At 35.6% G+C, this 19,320-nt stretch overlaps 3 protein-coding genes across 3 annotated transcripts; 2 read left to right on the forward strand and 1 right to left on the reverse strand.

The window, feature by feature from the left end:
- Nucleotides 1-536: 536 nt before the first annotated feature.
- Nucleotides 537-4,782, forward strand: LOC125210334 (aluminum-activated malate transporter 8-like). The gene is made up of 5 exons (XM_048109891.1): nt 537-672; nt 747-881; nt 1,145-1,417; nt 4,141-4,191; nt 4,724-4,782. The coding sequence occupies exons 1-5, from the start codon at nt 537-539 to the stop codon at nt 4,780-4,782; spliced, it is 654 nt and encodes a 217-aa protein (XP_047965848.1).
- Nucleotides 4,783-11,178: 6,396 nt separating this feature from the next.
- On the forward strand, nt 11,179-14,118 carry LOC125213948 (aspartate-semialdehyde dehydrogenase-like). The gene is made up of 7 exons (XM_048114762.1): nt 11,179-11,838; nt 12,678-12,764; nt 12,845-12,889; nt 13,240-13,335; nt 13,425-13,526; nt 13,657-13,811; nt 13,891-14,118. Exons 1-7 carry the CDS (start codon nt 11,266-11,268, stop codon nt 13,970-13,972), a joined length of 1,140 nt encoding a protein of 379 aa, XP_047970719.1. The 5' UTR covers nt 11,179-11,265; the 3' UTR covers nt 13,973-14,118.
- A 5-nt stretch (nt 14,119-14,123) lies between these two features.
- Nucleotides 14,124-18,925, reverse strand: LOC125213947 (MACPF domain-containing protein At1g14780-like). The gene is made up of 8 exons (XM_048114761.1): nt 18,465-18,925; nt 18,121-18,362; nt 16,285-16,492; nt 16,119-16,196; nt 15,563-15,746; nt 15,271-15,440; nt 15,103-15,167; nt 14,124-14,934 (listed from the first exon to the last, which is right to left on the reverse strand). The coding sequence occupies exons 1-8, from the start codon at nt 18,738-18,740 to the stop codon at nt 14,319-14,321; spliced, it is 1,839 nt and encodes a 612-aa protein (XP_047970718.1). The 5' UTR covers nt 18,741-18,925; the 3' UTR covers nt 14,124-14,318.
- Between the last annotated feature and the right edge of the window lie 395 nt (nt 18,926-19,320).

The raw sequence follows: 19,320 nt of genomic DNA on the forward strand, positions 1-19,320 counted from the left end.
CTTACGTCATTTTCCTCCTTAGAATGGTAAACATTGTAAGGAAGATGACCGAAAATGGACTGAAAATATCATGTGTCAGAATGACGTGAAATTCGTACGGTACTTGAAATACTTGAAATTCGCACGGTGCTTGAAGCCATCTGTCATCGTTTAGGGGGCGTAAAAGATGATTTACTATTTTTTGGGATTTATTTTTCAGAGTTGCGATATAGGCAGAACTAATTCTTAGTGTCGAACCGTCAAACCAAAATAATAGGCACCATTTTCACCTCAATTTTCAATGTGCAACTTTTCAAGATAAGTTGTGTGTATGACATATATTTCAAATGGCTGTGGGGGTTCTCTCTTTAACAAATTCGAACCATTTACATAAAACCGACGAGACCACTTTTTGGTAAAATTCGAACCCTTTTTGTTTGAATCAAATTCGATGAGTGCTAATACAAAACTCTAATTAATTTGCAGTTACAATCACGACATTTTGCCGGTTCCTTCCAAAAGTTAAGGATATGTTTGATGAGTGCTTTTCAGCATTCATGGCGAGTTTCACTGTGATAGTGGTGTCATGGAATCCAGATGACATCCACTACCACGACGTCTTCTTCCAGGCATCCAGCGCCGATGGATTATTGAGCATCACGACCATCCTGGCCTTATTTGAGTACACCGTGGGTAAGTGATTTCTCATTTCAATTGCGTGACCCATGCAGTTGGTCTTACTTAGTAGTGTTTAACAATTTTTGCAGGAGCCACGCTAGCGAAAGGACTGAACCGATTGTTCGCGACATGTTTGGGCGTTGCGCTGGGATATGGGATGCACCATTCGGCCGCTTTGATGGATAAATACTCGGTCGTGATCGGGCTGTCTGTCACCTTCATAGGTACATACATTTATTACTCCATACAGTGGCTCTTAAATTTCTATATATGGCAAATGGGCGCCAAAGTTAGCAACTTAGCCACGTCACCATTTTTTATTTTCCCTTTTTGTCTTTTCTTATGTTTTTTCTCACTGTTAACAAAAATAAAAGATAGAAATAGATATATGCAATATAGTGGACCCACAAGTTAATGACAGGTGTCCACTAATGCTAGTTCAAATAGATTCACTAGGTACTAATACAAAACTCTAATTAATTTGCAGTTACAATCGCGACGTATTGCCGGTTCTTTCCAAAAGTCAAGGATATGTTCGATGAGTGCTTTTCAACATTCATGGCCAGTTTCACCGTGATAATGGTGTCATGGAGTCCAGATGACACCACACTCAAAGGGGAGTGCTTGCGCCTCATCGCTATCTGGGTCGCCGGCATCATGGCCATTTTGATCTGCATCTTCGTCTTCCCCGATTGGGCAGGCGAAGATCTCCATGTAGGCACCGCCGACAACATTGACCGACTTGCCCGTTATCTAGAAGGTAATAGATTTTTTTTAAATTAGGGCTCCCGATTTTGTGTTTGTCCTCTTACCTCAATGACATAGCTCTGCTTCTCTATTCTCTCTCCCTCTTCACTTTCCTCTTCCGTCACAGCTCGGTGATCTATAGCGATATGCTTTTTGCGGCGAGACGAGACGGAACCATTTTCAATTCTTCACTTCATCTCTCTCTAAAATTGACGAGAAGAGACCACTTTTTGCGGCGAGACGAGATGGAACCATTTACATCGACATTGTCAATTGCAATTGGAGAACAATGATGTTCCAATATAACAGACAAAGGATATATATAGATTTTGAGATATTTGCTACTTACGTCATGTCTGTCCTTAGAATGGTTAACAATATAAGGAAGATGACCGAAAACGGACTGAAAATGTCATGTGTCAAAATGACTTGAAATTCGCACGGTGCTTGAAATGCTTGAAATTCGCACGGTGCTTGAAATTTGTCATTGATTTTGAGATCTTTGCTACTTACGATTTCGTCCTTAGAATGGTTAATAGTGCATAGACGTTGACCGAAAACAGACTGAAAATGTCATGTATTTTTTCGATGAAATTTAATGTAATAGATTTTTTTGATGAAATTTAATGTTTTATTGATCTAATACTACTAATTATTTGTTTCTCTTTGTATTAGCTTTCGGCGGTGTGTATTTTCGAGAATCACACGACGATGATATAGAGGCACTCAAAGATTACAAGAGCGCAGTCAAAGATCACTCTCATACGGTTGTATTATAGACAAATTGTGCCATCCGTGGACGTCCTATTTTAAATAGGGATGGATTGATACGAATCGATACGAATCGGTTCTGCTCGAAATTGTGGAATAGCATAAGTGGGAGTTAACCCTTTACCTTGACCATGGTTTTGGGTTATGTTAGGACTCCATAACTTATATGCTTATCAGTAGATTTGTCTAACACTAAAAAATAATTTATAACACTAGGGGAGTGTTATATTGCTGACTCAATGCTTAATTGCTAACTACAATTCAATAATAGCCATTAGATATTTAAATTAAAGGCCTAGATCATCAACCACCAAATGTCAATACGATCAACAAAAAACGTCAATAAGGCCATATGATTAATTCCAAAAAATATAAATAGGGGTCTTAATGTCAAGTTAGTTATAACTAACTTTTAAAAGAAATCCCAATACTTTAAATTCATATAACATATATCAAATTAAAGATAATTTTATAAGGATTCCAACGATATACTACATGCATATGTTCCGATGTCAAAATTTGAAAAAAAAAATCTAGAATTTTCGTATTTTTTGTACACAGGTTAATGTCAATGCAACTAAGATAATATGTCAATATAAAGCATATACAATGTCAATCCTAAATTGTGTTGACATTCTCAAAGCATTGTATTTTCGAAACACTATATTGACATTTTCATCAAAAACCTTAATTTGGAGTTTTTTTTTATCTTTTTCGATTTAATTAATAAAAATGAAAATTACACGTGGCAAATTGTAGACCACACGTTTTCTAAAATCATATAGCCTTAAATTAATTGTAGTTAGCAATTAAATGATGAGTTAGCAATTGATCACTCCCCTATAACACTAAGTGAAATAGCAAACATTTCCTTAAGTCCGACTCCAACTAAGTTAACAAAATATGAGATTTTAAATAGCCTCATCGTACCAAACTCTGCCCAACGATTTTATTCGATTGTTAACTGGTGGTATGATTAATTGTGAAATTTTTTGCAATTCAAGCACAACCAATGCCTATTATGATAGCCTTAACTAATTAATGATAAGTTGGTCCTAACTCAGTAATCACTCATAGTGTTTGGTTATTCTTAGCATCACCTGATTAGGTATAATATTGTTCCATATTCAGTCAGTAACAGAAGACATTTTACTTAGCTAATAAAGTGTATCTACTTAAACTTTGGTCACTTAATTGGGATTATTATGATTTGTGTGTTTTAATTGAAAATATAGCCCAATTACTACTTGTGCCACTTATATAAGAAAATCACATACCACGACTTCATGGATGAGCGTAGGAAAATATATGTTAAATCGATTTATTAGGTTAATCAGATATGACTTCCCCCATGTAATTCAATAATATATACATACTTGAACAAAAAGCAAGAAAAAAAATTAAGCTTGTAACTCAAGAGTGAGAAGAGATCCTTTAGTTAGTTAGAAAATAGATTTTGTTATGGTGGTGTTCATGAAAACTAAAGCAAAATAAAACCTATTTAACTTGAAAAGAACAGGTTTGGAAGTCAATATAAAGGATTTTGAATTACAAAAAGTATGAAATGCAAAAGAAGACAATAGAAGCCTTTGGTGATCTTAGGGATGATGAAGAACTAGGACCAACTGACTGGACTACTGTTAGAAGATATATAAATAGCCTAAATGATGCGGATGGTGAACAACTACACCCTTATTCTCTATCTGAAAATAATAAATATTCTAGACAGTATGAATTTGAAAGATACTCGAGTCCACTTTTTAAATGGTAAGTAATTTGTGTCTTGATTTCCTTAATTCTTAAGTCTACCAAGGTTTTGCTTTATTTTTCTAATAATCTAATTAAGGCTCACATGTGTTATTTTCAACTCTTGTAGTCATGCTTAGCACATCATTTGATTCCTATAAGCTCGTTCTGATCTTTTTCTTTTGCTAAAATCTAATAGCATTTTTAAATTCTAAACAGATTATAGTAGCTGTTTTAGACTTAAAGGTGTTGCTTTAGATTATGCCAAAGGTCTGTTCTATGCACATAATTTATCATTGTAATTTTATGCATAAATCTATAAGATATTGTTTAATTTAGTCTTATCTTTATTATTTATGTCTAAAAGAAATTAATGTGATTCAGTTTAATTTATTTCTTTAGTATAAAATATTCTGTGTATTCTTATACATAAACATATATTACTCATATGTAAAAAAAACTTTAAAACAAAATTTCCCTAAAAGCACTTTATTTAGTATGGTACACGAATTAATTTGATTACATCAGCTAAACACAACTTCGTAGAATAAGTAAGTGTATGCACTGACTCATGTTGAATTTCATATTATCCTCTCTAAAATTGATTTTTTAAACTAAAATGTCAACTACATTGCATTATATTTTTTATTATGACAATCTTAAAAGTAGAATAATCGTGGTCCTTTGCTTAATTCCACTTATTTAACAACCAATTTTTCATATCATTTTTTTTACTTATTCTCGAAAATATAGGATGGTAGCTGGAATTTTTTTAAAGCCTGGATTCTTTTTACGTTTGAAGGACTCAACTTCACGACCAATGTGAAAGATGCAAATGGAATCAAAGAACGAGACATGTAATATCGATGACGGAGAAGGAGTTTGCATATGGGCAGGAGACATAATTCATTTTACTAGCCCAATTCTTTTACTTGAAAGCTACTTTTGAGAAGGCCCAACTATCTATTCCTCATTCCAATGATTGTAGTTAAATACGGTCAAATATATTTCCCAATGGTTCAGATATGGTAGACGTCTATAGAAACTTTGACTACAGTCATATTCTTTTACGATGGAAATGATTTTAGTGTCTCGTGAATTTTCAAAGCTAAAACCCCGAGGTCACTCAATGGTAGCATGATAAATACGGAGTACCTTTTTTTTAATAAAATATTTCGGCATATGTTCACTGAGTACATCAAGTATTCAGCCATGCATAAAAATGTGTAAGTTGAGCTGTGATGGGTGTGACAGAGCTTATGGAGATTTATGTTTGCTTTTAATCTTATCTTACTAATCTAAAGTGACAGTTTGGTGAAAAGATCTTAATATCCTTTTTGGAGGAAAAATGGAAGATGATGTGTAATAGACTGATAAATAAAAAATTGTTCCGAAAACATTTGCTGCAGTTTGAGATGACCTTTCCATATTCCCAATTGGCGTATGCGAGAAGTTTTGTAGTATCTATCCCTTAGTCATTCTAAGAGGTTGAGTTGAAGAAAAAGAAGATAAATTGTTAGACAAAATAATTGTCCAATGCAATTAGAGGCAATGAATTTCCAAACAAGATTTACATCTCTATAAGCACCATTCACAAGTTACAAGAAGAGTATTACAACAACAAAAAATTAAACCTTGAAGAAAGTTGAGTCAAAGGCCAGACGCCGGTGGAAGGATTGTCGGCGAGGCAGGGAGGTCGAGAGAGGAGGCAGGTGGTGCGGGCGGCGATTCAAGGCCGGGGAGGCAGGGCGGTCGAGAGAGGAGGCAGGGGTAATCGAGAGTAGGGAAGGGGAGAGTATTGCGCTGGGCCGCCGGCGTGGTTCCTTGAGGGAGGAAGAAAAAGATCCACCTCGATCTGACGACAATTTTTTAGAAAATTTTGAAGCCTAAGATTATGTTTGGGCAATTGTGATAAATTTACAGAAAGAATAATGGGGACGGAAGGGATAAAGGAGGCGTGTGAAATGAAATGTTAATGTGTGCATTTGTAATTTTATTTTCATTAATTGTGCGTTTATTATTGCATATTAATGGGGTGGGTGGATTGGTTCATGCTTCAAGATTGTTTATATTTTAGTTTCATTGTTTATTATTTTTATTGGTAATTAAATTTTTTATTGAAGTGAAAATAGCAAAATATCTAAATTAAGAGTATTTTTTGATGGAATAAAAATAAAACCATCATTAATAAAAAAATGAAGATGTTTATTGATTTTAAGCGTAAACGAGTACTACTAAATACTACTCCCTCCGTCTCAGATTTATAGTCACATTTAGTTATGACACGAGTTTTAAGGAATTGGTGGAGTGTGTAATTAATGAAATGAAAGGTGGAGTGTGTAATAAATGAAATGAAATGGTGAAGTGAGATGCTGGAGTGTGTAATAAATGAGGTGAGTTGGTTGAAGGTGGATTCCATTTTGACTTTTATGTTTTTTATTTTTGTTTTGATTTATTTTAATTTCGATAATGGCATTTGGGTGTAATTTTAGTGAATAATGGGATAAAATTTTATGTCCAAATATGAAAAGTTCTAAATGTGACTATAAGAGCATCCGTAATGGTGCTTAGGCCAGCAATAGGCCAACCATTCTCTCCCCTGCCACGTCACCAACACTAAAAAATCTACCTGCCACATCAGATTTAGGCCAGTCATAGGCTAGCCGCAATAAAAATAATTCAAAATATACTACATTTACTGAATTAAAATTACGATTAAAATACGGAATTAAATTTACGAGACATATACGGGAAAATTCAATAATTTTATTTAAATAAAAAAAAGCACATTAACTAAAAATCATAAAAATAACATAATAAAAAAAAATCCGGGCTTCCACACACGAGCCACCTTGAATCTGTTATAGTTTGCCGCTAGCCGAACGGGGGTCTCGCTGTTGCTTGACATTTTCGTTTTAGGTCTTAATTTTGTATTGGGCTAGTTGTTGTTGTCCATCGCTAGATGTTGCTCTTGTACGTAAATTTAGAGATAGAGAAAATCGCGTTTATATAGTTTTTCAAAAATTAAAAAAATTAAAAAAAAACAAAATTCGGCGCTGGCCGATCGGGCCGCCACAATGGCGGCCAGCGCCGAGCGATCGGCCAGCCCACGCCGATCGGCTCGCCGATTTCGCGCTGGGCGACTCCAATGGTTCGGCTAGCCGGTCGCTAGCCGCCCATTACGGATGCTCTAAAGGTGAGATGAACTTTTATGGCAAAATGTGACTATAAATCTGAGACGGAGAGAGTACTTCGTATGGTCTAATAGAAGAAACTTATTCGATTGTCCCTTGCCACTTCAATTTAATTTTGAAAAGACCAAGATTGACCATAAAACTATCACGTGGGGTGTGACTATAGAATTAGAGGTTGTAATAGTAGAGATTATAGAACAGATTTTTTAATTGATAACATAGTCATTACTTTTTGAATAGTAGTAGTGTGTTTTAGTGCAAAAAGTTAGTTTTATAAAATATTACTACAATAAGTTATAAACATTGAAATTAATAACCATATGAGATAATTGCATATTGATAGTTACTCTATTTTATTATTATCATGTTGTTTTATCATAACCGGTTTTATGTTATTGAACATTAAGAGTGATTAATTATTTTATGTTAATATTATGAATATATAATTTTTAAAAAATGTGATTACTTTGTAGTAGGATCCAAACATGTTGTATCCAAACTTATAAATTTTGTATAACTTCTTAATATAAAGAATAGTGTGAATTGTCACATTATTATTTTTACTCTATTTAGATTATAAATTAAAATTTTATATGTATTTCATTCATTAGAGAGTAGTAAATTTTTCATTTAGAGTGAGACAAGATAAGTATATTTATGTTTTTTTTTGAATCATCACATTGCTTTGAATTCATATTTTCTATATATTTATTATATTTTGTATCAATTATTTGAAACTCTTATGTCCTGTGCATAGCACATGTGTAAATACTAGTATTCTTAATGTGTCGTGTCTTCATAGATGACATCATTCGCTCTTGAACGCTTCAGCTAAATGGTAGTATTTCTTTTGAGTTCATGTATTGATGAGATACTATTCATTTTGAGATGATACTGTGAGTTATTCAAGCTATTCCTATCATTTCAAGTTATCCCAAGCATACAATTGTTTTCCCCTTTCTTATCCGCTTCTTTAACTCTTCTCTAGTCGCGATCATCCGTGACAATTTAATTTGGAGTGTAACACCCCAAAGAAAGGGCTTAGTCGAAATGAACATTTTAGATAGAAAAATCGTCGAATTGGAGTTTATTGGCAAGTAGTAATAAATAAGAGTAAGTAATAAATTTCATAACGGTTTTATAGATTTTATAAGATTTAACTATTAGAATCATTGTATAGATTAATTCGTAAGAAAATATGGAAAAATGACATTATTAAAATACTCTAATATACAATAAAGGAGATAATCCTATATATAGAAGATTCTAGAGGAACTTAACTAAATACTACTCCTAGTACTCACTTTTCTCACTTTCTTCATTCTTTTACATTTTTGCAAAAAGATAAAGTTCATCTTTAATTCAAAAAGGGTATTTAAAGGAGAACTCGAAGAGGGATCGGGCATTCAGGGAAAATCAAGGCAATCCTTCACACTCTTATGTTTTTTTCTAAACATGAATTGCGATAAAATATTGAGGAAGAACATAAAATTTAAAAGTCTAAGTTGGGAATTAAATGATTATATTTGGAAGTATATCAATAAGTAATACTCCTAGAGATTCAAAACTAAAATGGAAATCAGATTCATGAGATTGATAAATTTATCTTGGATCTTTTGATTTTGAATTCATAACCTAGAATAAGTATAAGTGCTAATTTGTGGAAAAATTTTCTAAGCGAGGTTATTGTTTACTATAAATTATATCATACAAAAAGTTTGATTAATGTTTCAAATTAGTACATTCCATTAAATAACACCAACACCGTCAACTTTTTCTTATTTTTCATCCTTCACTCCTATCCAAATTATTATTTCTTAGTAATACATACGACCTTCTTAAAAGAATAGATAATAATTTAGTCAATAAGTATTAATCAGACCACTTTTCTCATGCTTGGCATCCCATGAATTCTTATTTTTATATTTATCAAATCCAATGAGAACTAATGTTCACAGAAAGATGAGAAGCAGTGGAAACAGCAGTATCAGAAACAAGAAACAAGCAAAGAAAAAAATGATGGGATTTTTCCAGAGCAGAAAGCAATGGGGTCAACAATTCATTCTGAATAGAGGAGTGTAATGCTACGCTGCATCTGCTTCAGTAGTTCAATACTAAATATTTGAAACAATGAAAAAATTCGACAGTCAGACTCTGCAACAATGCAAATCAAAGCAACAAGACAAAAAGGAAGAAATGCACACAGCAGCAACGAGGCAGGAGGTGGCAAAAAAATCCATCTTCATTGCTGTTCAACTTAGACAACATCAATCATTCTTCAAGTATTATTCATTTTAATCATTATTCTAATGAAAATGGAATTTCATTCTAGGTGTTTATCACGATTTTTATTTCACTAATGCAAGTATTATTCACTTTAGGTGTTGCTCATCACGATTTTTATTTCCAGGAGTATCATGCAAATATGATGAAAAAATAGGAGGAAATTGCATCGTACATATAAAAAGTTTCCTAAATGTTTCAAATTAGTACTAAAAGTTTTAAGTTATCATAAATCATAATTACCCCTTAAATATGACATATAATATCATGAACTTAACTTATACGAGTAGTTGTTTAATGTAGTTGGATTTTATTACTGGTAGGAAAATTAAACAACTATTGAGTTAGTAATTTTTGTCAAATTCAAAGTTCTTGGAAAAAAATAATTTTTTGAAAAACTATTTTATAGTATTAAATGAATATATGACTAATCTATGGGATTGAGGGAAATTGCACCATACATACAAAAAGTTTCCTCAATATTTCAAATTAGTACAAAAAGTTTTAAGTTATCATAAATCATATAAAATATTTCATGAATATTTCAAGTTAATACATTCTGTTTAATCTCATTAACATCGTTAGTATTTTCTCAATTTGTCATCATATTGCATTTCGCTCCTACTGCATTTTCTATATACTCAGCCACTCTCCCCCTACACCTAGAGTTATATGACAGCATATTCTTCAAGAAAAAGTTAGCATACAACAATTTTCTATGGCAATTTCTCTTATAATCAGTTGCTCTCCTCCTCGTCTCCGCCGCCGATTCCCCGCTGCACACCCCTTCCCGAATCAAATTTCACCCACAATGTGTAACTAACGTCCACCCCTTATGATTTTAGGCCTCTACCTTTCACCCTCTCCAGCAGCCATTCCTCCTCCCTGCACCCCTCACGACCCAAACGAAATCAAGGGCCGCAGCGTCGAGGCCAATTGGAATCTCCTTCAACTAAGCCGAATGGAACTTGGCCATGCTCCCAACACACATACACCATACAACTCACCTTCTTTAAATTGAGCCACATCACGCATACACCCACATCAACATTAGGCTTCTTTCCTCTCTCTCCCCATCAGCATTGTAATGCAGAGCATAAGAGGGTCTATGTTCCAAGCCCTTCTCCTTTAACATTCCTGTAATGATCAGCTTAGTTAGGCTCGAGCTCGTAGAAGCCATTCACCATGACGCCCTAGCTTCTCATTTTCTTCATCGTCTATTTGGAGAAACCGGCATCCTCGTTTCCGCAATAGCGGCTGCCACTAAAGCCTTGTGGCTACTTTGCTCATTCTTATAGTTTCTGCCATAATTTCTCTTCCACATGTGAAGACAAAATGTCTTACTATTTGAATTGTCTGAATTTTATTTGTTGTCGTGTGCTAACTTTTTCCTAAAGAAAAAACTTTTATGATATACTCCTAAAATATACAGTAGTACGGAGTAGTAGATAATAGATAGAGAAAAAGACTAGAGGTGTTGATGAGAATTAATTGTATTAACTTGAAAAACTCGTTAAATATTTTGTATGATTTATGTTAACTTAAAAAATTTTATAGACTAAAATGAAACATTAAGAAAACTTTTTGTAAGTATGGTGCAATTTCCCTGAAAATGTCCGAGGCAGAGTGGATTTTATAAAATCATGAATATGCCTGCAATCATCGACATACAATAAATATAAAACCTAATCGAAATGGTTAATAATGTCGGTAATTTTTGTATATAATAATGTGAAACCGGCGGCAAAAGGGTCAGTTCCACAGTTGCACTGTTCCATCCATTTAAGGTCGTTTATTTTATTCATTAACCCTACTAAAACAACAACCATCTACCAATATCCTCATTCCGCCGCCGCCGCCGTGAGAAATGAAGCTCCCTGCTCTCTCCCTCCACCACAACCACCTCACTACTCCCTTCCTCCACAAAACCACCACGCTCCCCGTTTCCCGCTCTGCCCCCTTCGCCGTCCGCATGTCCCTCCGCGAGGACGGCCCCTCCGTCGCCATCGTCGGAGTCACCGGTGCCGTCGGCCAGGAGTTCCTCTCCGTCATTTCTGACAGAGACTTCCCCTACCGCTCCCTCAAGCTACTCGCCTCCAAGCGCTCCGCCGGCAAATCGGTCAATTACGAAAATCGCGATTACGTCGTTGAGGAATTGACGGAGAACAGCTTCGATGATGTCGACATTGCCCTGTTCAGCGCTGGAGGTAGCATAAGCAAGAAGTTTGGCCCGATTGCGGCGGGGAAGGGCACCATTGTGGTGGATAACAGCTCAGCGTTCAGGATGGACGAGGGGGTTCCGCTCGTGATACCGGAGGTTAATCCGGAGGCTATGGAGGGAATCAAGCTCAGGAGTGGGAAAGGGGCGCTCATTGCCAATCCCAATTGTTCCACAATTATTTGTCTCATGGCTGCCACGCCCTTGCATCGTCGTGCAAATGTATAGTTTCTCTCTCTTTGACCTGCAATTTCCCCCCATTTTGTGCTGTTTGCTTAGAGATAAATGAATGCATTTTAGCTAACTCTGCGTTTCTAGACATAGGACTAGTGCCAATGTTCGCTAAAATTTGCTGCGTGCTTTGGATCTAGAAGTCCTTAGCAGTGATTGAGTTGAAGTGGGATTTGAAGATTGTATGGTAGTAGATGAAGATAAGGTCGGGGTGTATTGTTGTTGGTTGCAATTTGCAAAAGGAGTTTGGAAGAATTTCGACAATTTGTATCTGTTTATTGGCAATAGGCCTCAAATTATAACTTTGGGTGATAAGCGATAGGCCTCAACTTGTAACTTTGGGCGATATTCTTGAACAGGTTTTGTGCTGTGATATAGGTACATTGTTCAGTTTAAGTAGCGTTACATGGAAAACTCGATACATGAACAAGACTACGATGATTGATCATAATAGCAAATTTATGTAGAATGTTAGTGCATTGTGCATCAGCCTCTAAGAACAGTGTGTGTTGTCTACATCAGGCTAATTAATCTTGATTGATGTACATCAGAGAGAAGTATACATCAGGCTAATCATCATGATTCATGGAAGTGGTTGGTTGTGCTATTTGATTAATAAAACAGCAGAATCTGGACCACTGCTTCAGTGAAAACTTCAAATTTGCTGCAGAGTCCTGGAATATTGTCCTAAGTTGCACTTGTATGGCAGTTTTGTGTTTCTTCGCTCTTTCTTGGGGTCCCAGAATGCTTTTAAAATTCTTGACTTCAATGTTTTTAGAAGTGTTTTCGTTGAGACTATATGTCCTATTCTTGGATACTATGCTATGCAGGTAATTCGTATGGTCGTCAGTACATACCAGGCCGCAAGTGGTGCAGGTGCCGCAGCAATGGAGGAGCTGGAACTGCAGACTCGTGAGGTATCTTCGTTTTTTCCCCATGTCTTGGTCTAGTTTGTGAGCCGATTTGTGGATGAATGAAAGAACTTGTTATCTAATAGGTACTGGAAGGAAAAGAGCCCACCTGTAACATCTTTAGGCAGCAGGTTAACAAATCTCTCTTCCTTCTTTTGTATCGTAGCTATTATTGGGTTCAGAAACCATTTCTCTTCATCTGCTCAATGTTACTCCCTCCGTCCCAGTTTTCCATTTCGGTCCGTCCCACATAATTTGTCCCACTTCACTTTTACCATTTTTGGTAGTGGACCCCATATTCCACTAACTCATTCATACTCACATTTTATTATAAAACTAATATATAAAGGTAGGACCCACATTCCACTAACTTTTTCAACCCACTTTTCATTACAATTCTTAAAACTCGTGCCCGGTCAAAGTGACCCGAATTATCCGGGACGGAGGGAGTACTATTCTAATAAATTTCTTAAATCTACAGTATGCCTTCAATTTGTTCTCACATAATGCACCCATTCTTTCAAATGGATACAATGAAGAGGAGATGAAACTAGTGAAAGAGACAAGGAAGATATGGGTAACATTTTGGTTTAGTTCTACAGATTTGGTTTGATGTATTGGCATATGATATCAGCTATGTAAGTTATTTTTCTATCATCATTGCAGAACAATAAGGATGTCAAAGTTACTGCCACCTGTATTCGAGTACCTGTCATGCGTGCTCATGCTGAGAGTGTGAATCTTCAATTTGCGACGCCTCTAGATGAGGTAAAACTTTTTACTTCAAATAATTCCCTTGCAAGGTTTTTAGTAATTGACTGCTGCATCTCAGTTACCTACCAATAATGTGCAAGAATGTGTACGTTCCTCTTCTGTGCTAACTTGTTATTTCCATTAGGCTGCGGCAAGGGAGATTCTGAGCAATGCCCCTGGTGTAGTGGTGATTGATGATCGTTCAGCGAACAACTTCCCCACACCACTAGAAGTTTCTAACAAAGATGATGTTGCAGTAGGAAGAATACGACAAGATGTGTCTCAAGAAGGGAACTACGGGTAAGAATCATTTTATATTCGACTAGTTTATGAAATGTCATATGAATATCAATATGAACACCGTCTCTTGTGAAAATAGGTTGGACATTTTTGTTTGTGGAGATCAAATACGCAAGGGTGCTGCACTAAATGCCGTCCAGATTGCTGAATTGTTGCTGTAGAATTGTACTTGTATTTGTTTTACTAAATTATGGTGAGAAATTTTGTATGTTGATTAACTTCTTCGGCTATGTAGCAAAAACTCCTGTGTTTTGTAGTTTACTGCCTTATTTTTTTTCAATAAAACGGAGTATTTTGGTTTGGGAAATTTAGTTCGGTCATCTATTTTTAAGTTTCTGCAACAGCATCGTCTACTTGAAAGTTGAAACACTAGACTTTCACAAAAAAAGAAAAACAAAAAATGTGACCATATTCATATTTCTCTTTTACTATAAACAGAGACAGCAATAAAAGAATGAAGAAATGGTTTTCTTTACAGATGCAAATGCACAGAGTGTTTGGTTTCGGTCATTGCGATGACAGGTTCAGCAAAGCGAACTTAACCCGCAAACATATCTTCCTCTTCTCGACGTCCAGCTTGGCCCCGGTGACCAGCCAATGCCCGGGGCTATCTGATGGGCCCCGACACAGCTGCGTCGTGTCCACAAACTTTTGCAGCTTCTGCATCTGTGCCGCCACCGGTGGGCCCATGGGGTAGACGCCGGAGTCGACTATCACCGGCACCGACTTCTCCTTGTCGGCAGTGCCGGTGATGGTGGTGCTGATGGAGGAGAAAAACCCTGACTTGAGGGAGTGGTTGGCGGAAGCGGTTTGCATCCAGTTGGAGTGGACGATGTAGGCAGCAGAGACCTTGGAGTAGAGGAGGCGAAGGTGGAGGACGGCCTTGGTGACGTGGAGCTGGGCTCCGGTCACGATGAAGGCGGCTTCGTCCCCCAGTTTCACCCACCGGGGATCGTACTTCACGGGGGCCGTGCACACGTTGGCGAATTTCTTCCACTGGATTGGCTCCAGGTAGCGGTGGTGATCCGTTGTCTCCTCCGTGCTCCGCCACATCCCCGGCAGCTCCATCCTGCCTTCTAGAAGCACCGGCGGGTTCACCAACTGCTGAAGGTGTATGCCTAACCTGAATAGCCATGTCCAAAAATATACCATCTTTAACTATAACTCAAACTTTGGTTTTATAATAGTAGTACTTTTAAAATTGTGATAAATTCACGATTTAGAGTTGATTAGGAAAATAAATTCATGATTTAGAGTTGATTTGGAAAATAAATTCATGATAGAAAATAACCTGTTAGATTTGATACCCTCAAGATATAACCGCATGCCAGTGACGGGTGTGTTTCCTGCAGTAACCTATTCACAACATGATTTTAAGACCTCTGCTAAAAATAAAATCATTCGACTTAGGAAATAAATTATCTAAATTTTATTGGGAAAATGCGTTTAAAAAGTTCACCTGAGTTGTGTTGACATATAGCTTTGGGCCCATCAAGTTGAAGTTCAGAGATGGTGTTTGAAAAGCCTTATTCAATTTGGGGCCCAATGGGAGGTCGTTGTGAATCGGGGCCCATATTTTATGGGCTTGAAAGTCCAGAAAGTATTGTAAGTCACCTATTGGAGGCTTATCTGTCCATCCAAATTAATCACACCAAAATCAGTCTTAGTCTACAATGAGAATTTAATTAAATCCCTAATTAATAATTAGGTTAATTAAAGATGCTAAGTTTGTGTTAGAAAAATGAACATACAACGAAGGTAGAGGTTGATGGCATGGGACAAGAAGCCTCTGCCTGGGACACCTCGAAGAAGTGAAGTGATTGGAATGAAGTTGAAATGAATGGCGTCAGGCTTTGATGCAACTGTCGGCAGCCATTCACAATGTGTTCCCACTGTTGAATCTCCTCCTCTTCTTGAACATATCACACTTATTCCCTACACATACCAAAACAATTACTACTACATTTTTTTATTAATAATATATTTCTACATAATTAAGATAACTACATTGACTAAATTGGTTGGGGGTACTATTGTATTGTGTTGTGTTGGTAGAATTAATTAAAAGATGCATGTATGTGGATGGTATTTCTTTATATATACATAAAATGCCAGAGTAGGTATGTATGCAAAGTCCAAGTTATGGGCGCTGCATTGACATTCATTTATTTTTGGCAACTGGGATACTTGAAAATTTCACCAAATCAACATAGGGATTTCAATTACCATTACTTAATCCACACTATATAGAATCAATTCCTACTTGTTCATGAAGAATTAAAGGAGATGGAAATGAAAGAAACCTACATCTTTAGCGGTTGCAGAGGCGTAGTGGCTGAAGAGATTTGGCTGTGGATCAAAGATCTCAGTGAAAGCCTGGGGTGCCTGGATTAGATGACAAAAAAAATTGTCTTTAGCTCAATGTCAAGGGAAATTAGATGGATTAATTAAACGAAATTAAATGAAAATAAACCTTGTTCTTTTGTTCTTTATTAGTTTTGGTGCATTGATTTGGAGAAAAGGTGCAGGCTCCAGTGAATAATTGATCTCCAAGATTATCCAAATGATTCTTGAGCTGTGATGGCTCCATGTTTGAACATTTCTCTTGCTTTACTAACACCACATCCTCTCCACCTATGCTCAGCCCCACAATTATGTGAGTACCATATTTTTCAATAAATCTGTCACATTCCGAAATTATTCAGTAACGTCACCATAATCCCACTGTTTAAGATAATCATTTGCTCCCAACAATAATCTACCAATTATTTTCCAATTTGCATTTTTATCGTTATTTTATGTGTATATATATTACTAATATATAGAACGTGCGAAGTCCGACTATGATAAATATAATCACACTAAAATTAAATTAGATTTTACCAACTTATATATACATAGAAAAAGTTAAATTTGAGAACTTTGGTCTTAAGATTTTAACAATGAAAATTTCATTTCGAACTGACACTGATTTTAGTTGTTATTGTCATACACAGTGACTATATAGTAAACACCAACCATAATAGATTATATATGTTCTATAAGTTGAATTTTAGGCAGTTGAACCACTTTATTCAAATTTGTGGAAATAGCAAAAGATTAATTAAAAGAGTACTACAACATTCTACATTAACAAAGAAGTGTTCTAATTTTTAATTTTTAAACTAGTATAAAAGTCTTTGGTTTGACAGGTTCTCATCGAAAATTTATTTAGATTCAATTCATATGTAGAAAAACTATACTGCAGTCAATGTCAACCATGCTAAAATAATAAAAAAGGCCTAGCTATAGTTATTATCTTTACATAATAATCAAATATGAATTTAATGTTGTATTATGACCATGTTAATCAAGCTTTCTAGAGTAGAGTCAATTTCTCAAATTGATATGGCCGACTTCTAGAGCAATTGAACGAGTAAGAACTTTTCAAGTAAACTGGAAAAGTATCAAAATATGGAGAAAATCCAATTTTGGTATCTAATTCTATTTTTTCACATGACCTCCACTTTTTTCTCGTGTTCTACTTTTTATTTTGTTAAATTCAAAAACCTAAAATTATGTCCCACATTTCAAATAAATAGAAAAGTGCTGTAGTATACTTTGAAAAATAAGCATATATAGCTTTTTTTTGCCAAAAAAGTTCCTTTATTCCAACATATTTTGCCACATTTAGTCTAATAAGCACCAGTCAATCTACAAAAATAATTTAATTGCTTTGCTAGTTACACTTCATACTCGTCCAATTTCATCTCTCTTCAATTTTCTATTTCTAACTCATTATTACTTTTATCTTACTTATATTGGAACCTCAATCAACGAAATACCTTTAACAAATTATAAACCTAGAACACACATTATATCTTATAAGCTGTTGAAATTAATTATGGCTCTAAAATAAGCTTAGACAAATACACTTGTATTCATAAAATCAGCCATACCAACTACTAAAGGAATTTAAGCTAGCATTTCTTGTGAAATTTCCACCGATTATTCCGTGCAATTTAGCCTCCAAATAAATTTTAAAATGGACAAATCACTATCAATAATCCTCTCAACACATTTACAATTTTCATCCTTCAATTTTCCTTGTCTCATTAGAGTCATATTTTTACCTGTCCTTTTCACTACTAGCAATTAAAATATTAAAATAATATATATATAAAGCCAAATAATGCAACTCCATCAATTGTATAGAGTTGAAAACTACTCCTAATTAATAATGGTACTGATTTAAACTGTATCATTTTAACGCGGATTGATTGCTTAAAGAAGAAGTAATTAGTTCCCAAAAATCAGGTAAACCAGTTACCTGGCAAGAGCAGCTGGGTCCCACTTTGAAGGAACTGCATTTCTTACTTGATCAGCAAGAATCAACGGATACCGATCAATATGAAGTGTAAACAGCACCATGTAATATCCATCCAACCCTAGATTCTTCGTGTTCGAAGCATCCACAGCCCACGACCCGCTCTGAAACCCGAACATCGAGTTGAAAAGCCCGGACGGGATCTTCCCCGGCACCGAGCTTTTCTGGTTGAAAAATTCCGACATCTAAAAAAATAACTAATCTTAGGATTTGACCTTTTACAACCAGAATCCGAATTTTGTTTATTTATCTTTCCTACCAAACAGGCGCTAAGTATTTAGATTAACCTGCTTGAAGTCGAGGATGTCGGTCTGGTACCTCGTACGGTCGCCCTTGTCGCATTTTATGTCGTTGGACACGTCAGCTAAGGATCCGAAGCCCGGGATGCGAAGCTCCCGGGTGTCGGACTCGTTGAGGAGGACAAGGCGGTCGTCGCCCTTGCAGTATTTGAGCCGGAAATCCGACGATAAATCGAAGCCTTTGCCGAGGCTGGAGAGAGCCTTGTGCACAATTCCATCATTCATTCTATTTTTATTAGTAAGTGTGTACTCTTTTTCAACCATATATAGATGATGATGAGCACAGAGATTTCGTGTTGGGAGTTTGGCTAATGCATATAAATATGAATATGAAGGTGAGTTAAAAATTGGATGAGATTTGATTGTATGCAGATGCAATACATTCGGTGTCTTGTCTTGTGTGAAGAAATGTGTAGATTTATGTTAAAATTATATGGGAAGTTTGACTGATGAAACTGTGTCTCCTTTCCGTTTTGTTGATTCGGTAAACTACTTGCCTTCACACTTCTAAAAACATAAATTCTTTGTCTGAGGTTATTTTAGTCATTTCCCGCGAATTTTTTACGTGCGTGTAATAACTAGGAAACCTAATTTGGCCAAAGCTATCATTAATCCGGAAATTTGGGTTTATTTTGGTACGTAATCCTTCAGTTTGATGTGAAAGGGACAATTTGACATATCATATTTCATATACATTTATTATTAAATTAAAACAAAGAATGATAAAATACTACAGATTTGACATCTCAACCAATTGCTGATAATTTGTTTTTTTTTTTATCTCCAATTAAAAATAGATGCTAAATTGCTAATAATAAGCTCAAGGGAAATTCGGATGATTAAT

This window comes from Salvia hispanica, chromosome 3 (genome assembly GCF_023119035.1).
Source record: "Salvia hispanica cultivar TCC Black 2014 chromosome 3, UniMelb_Shisp_WGS_1.0, whole genome shotgun sequence".
Taxonomy (NCBI): domain Eukaryota; kingdom Viridiplantae; phylum Streptophyta; class Magnoliopsida; order Lamiales; family Lamiaceae; genus Salvia; species Salvia hispanica.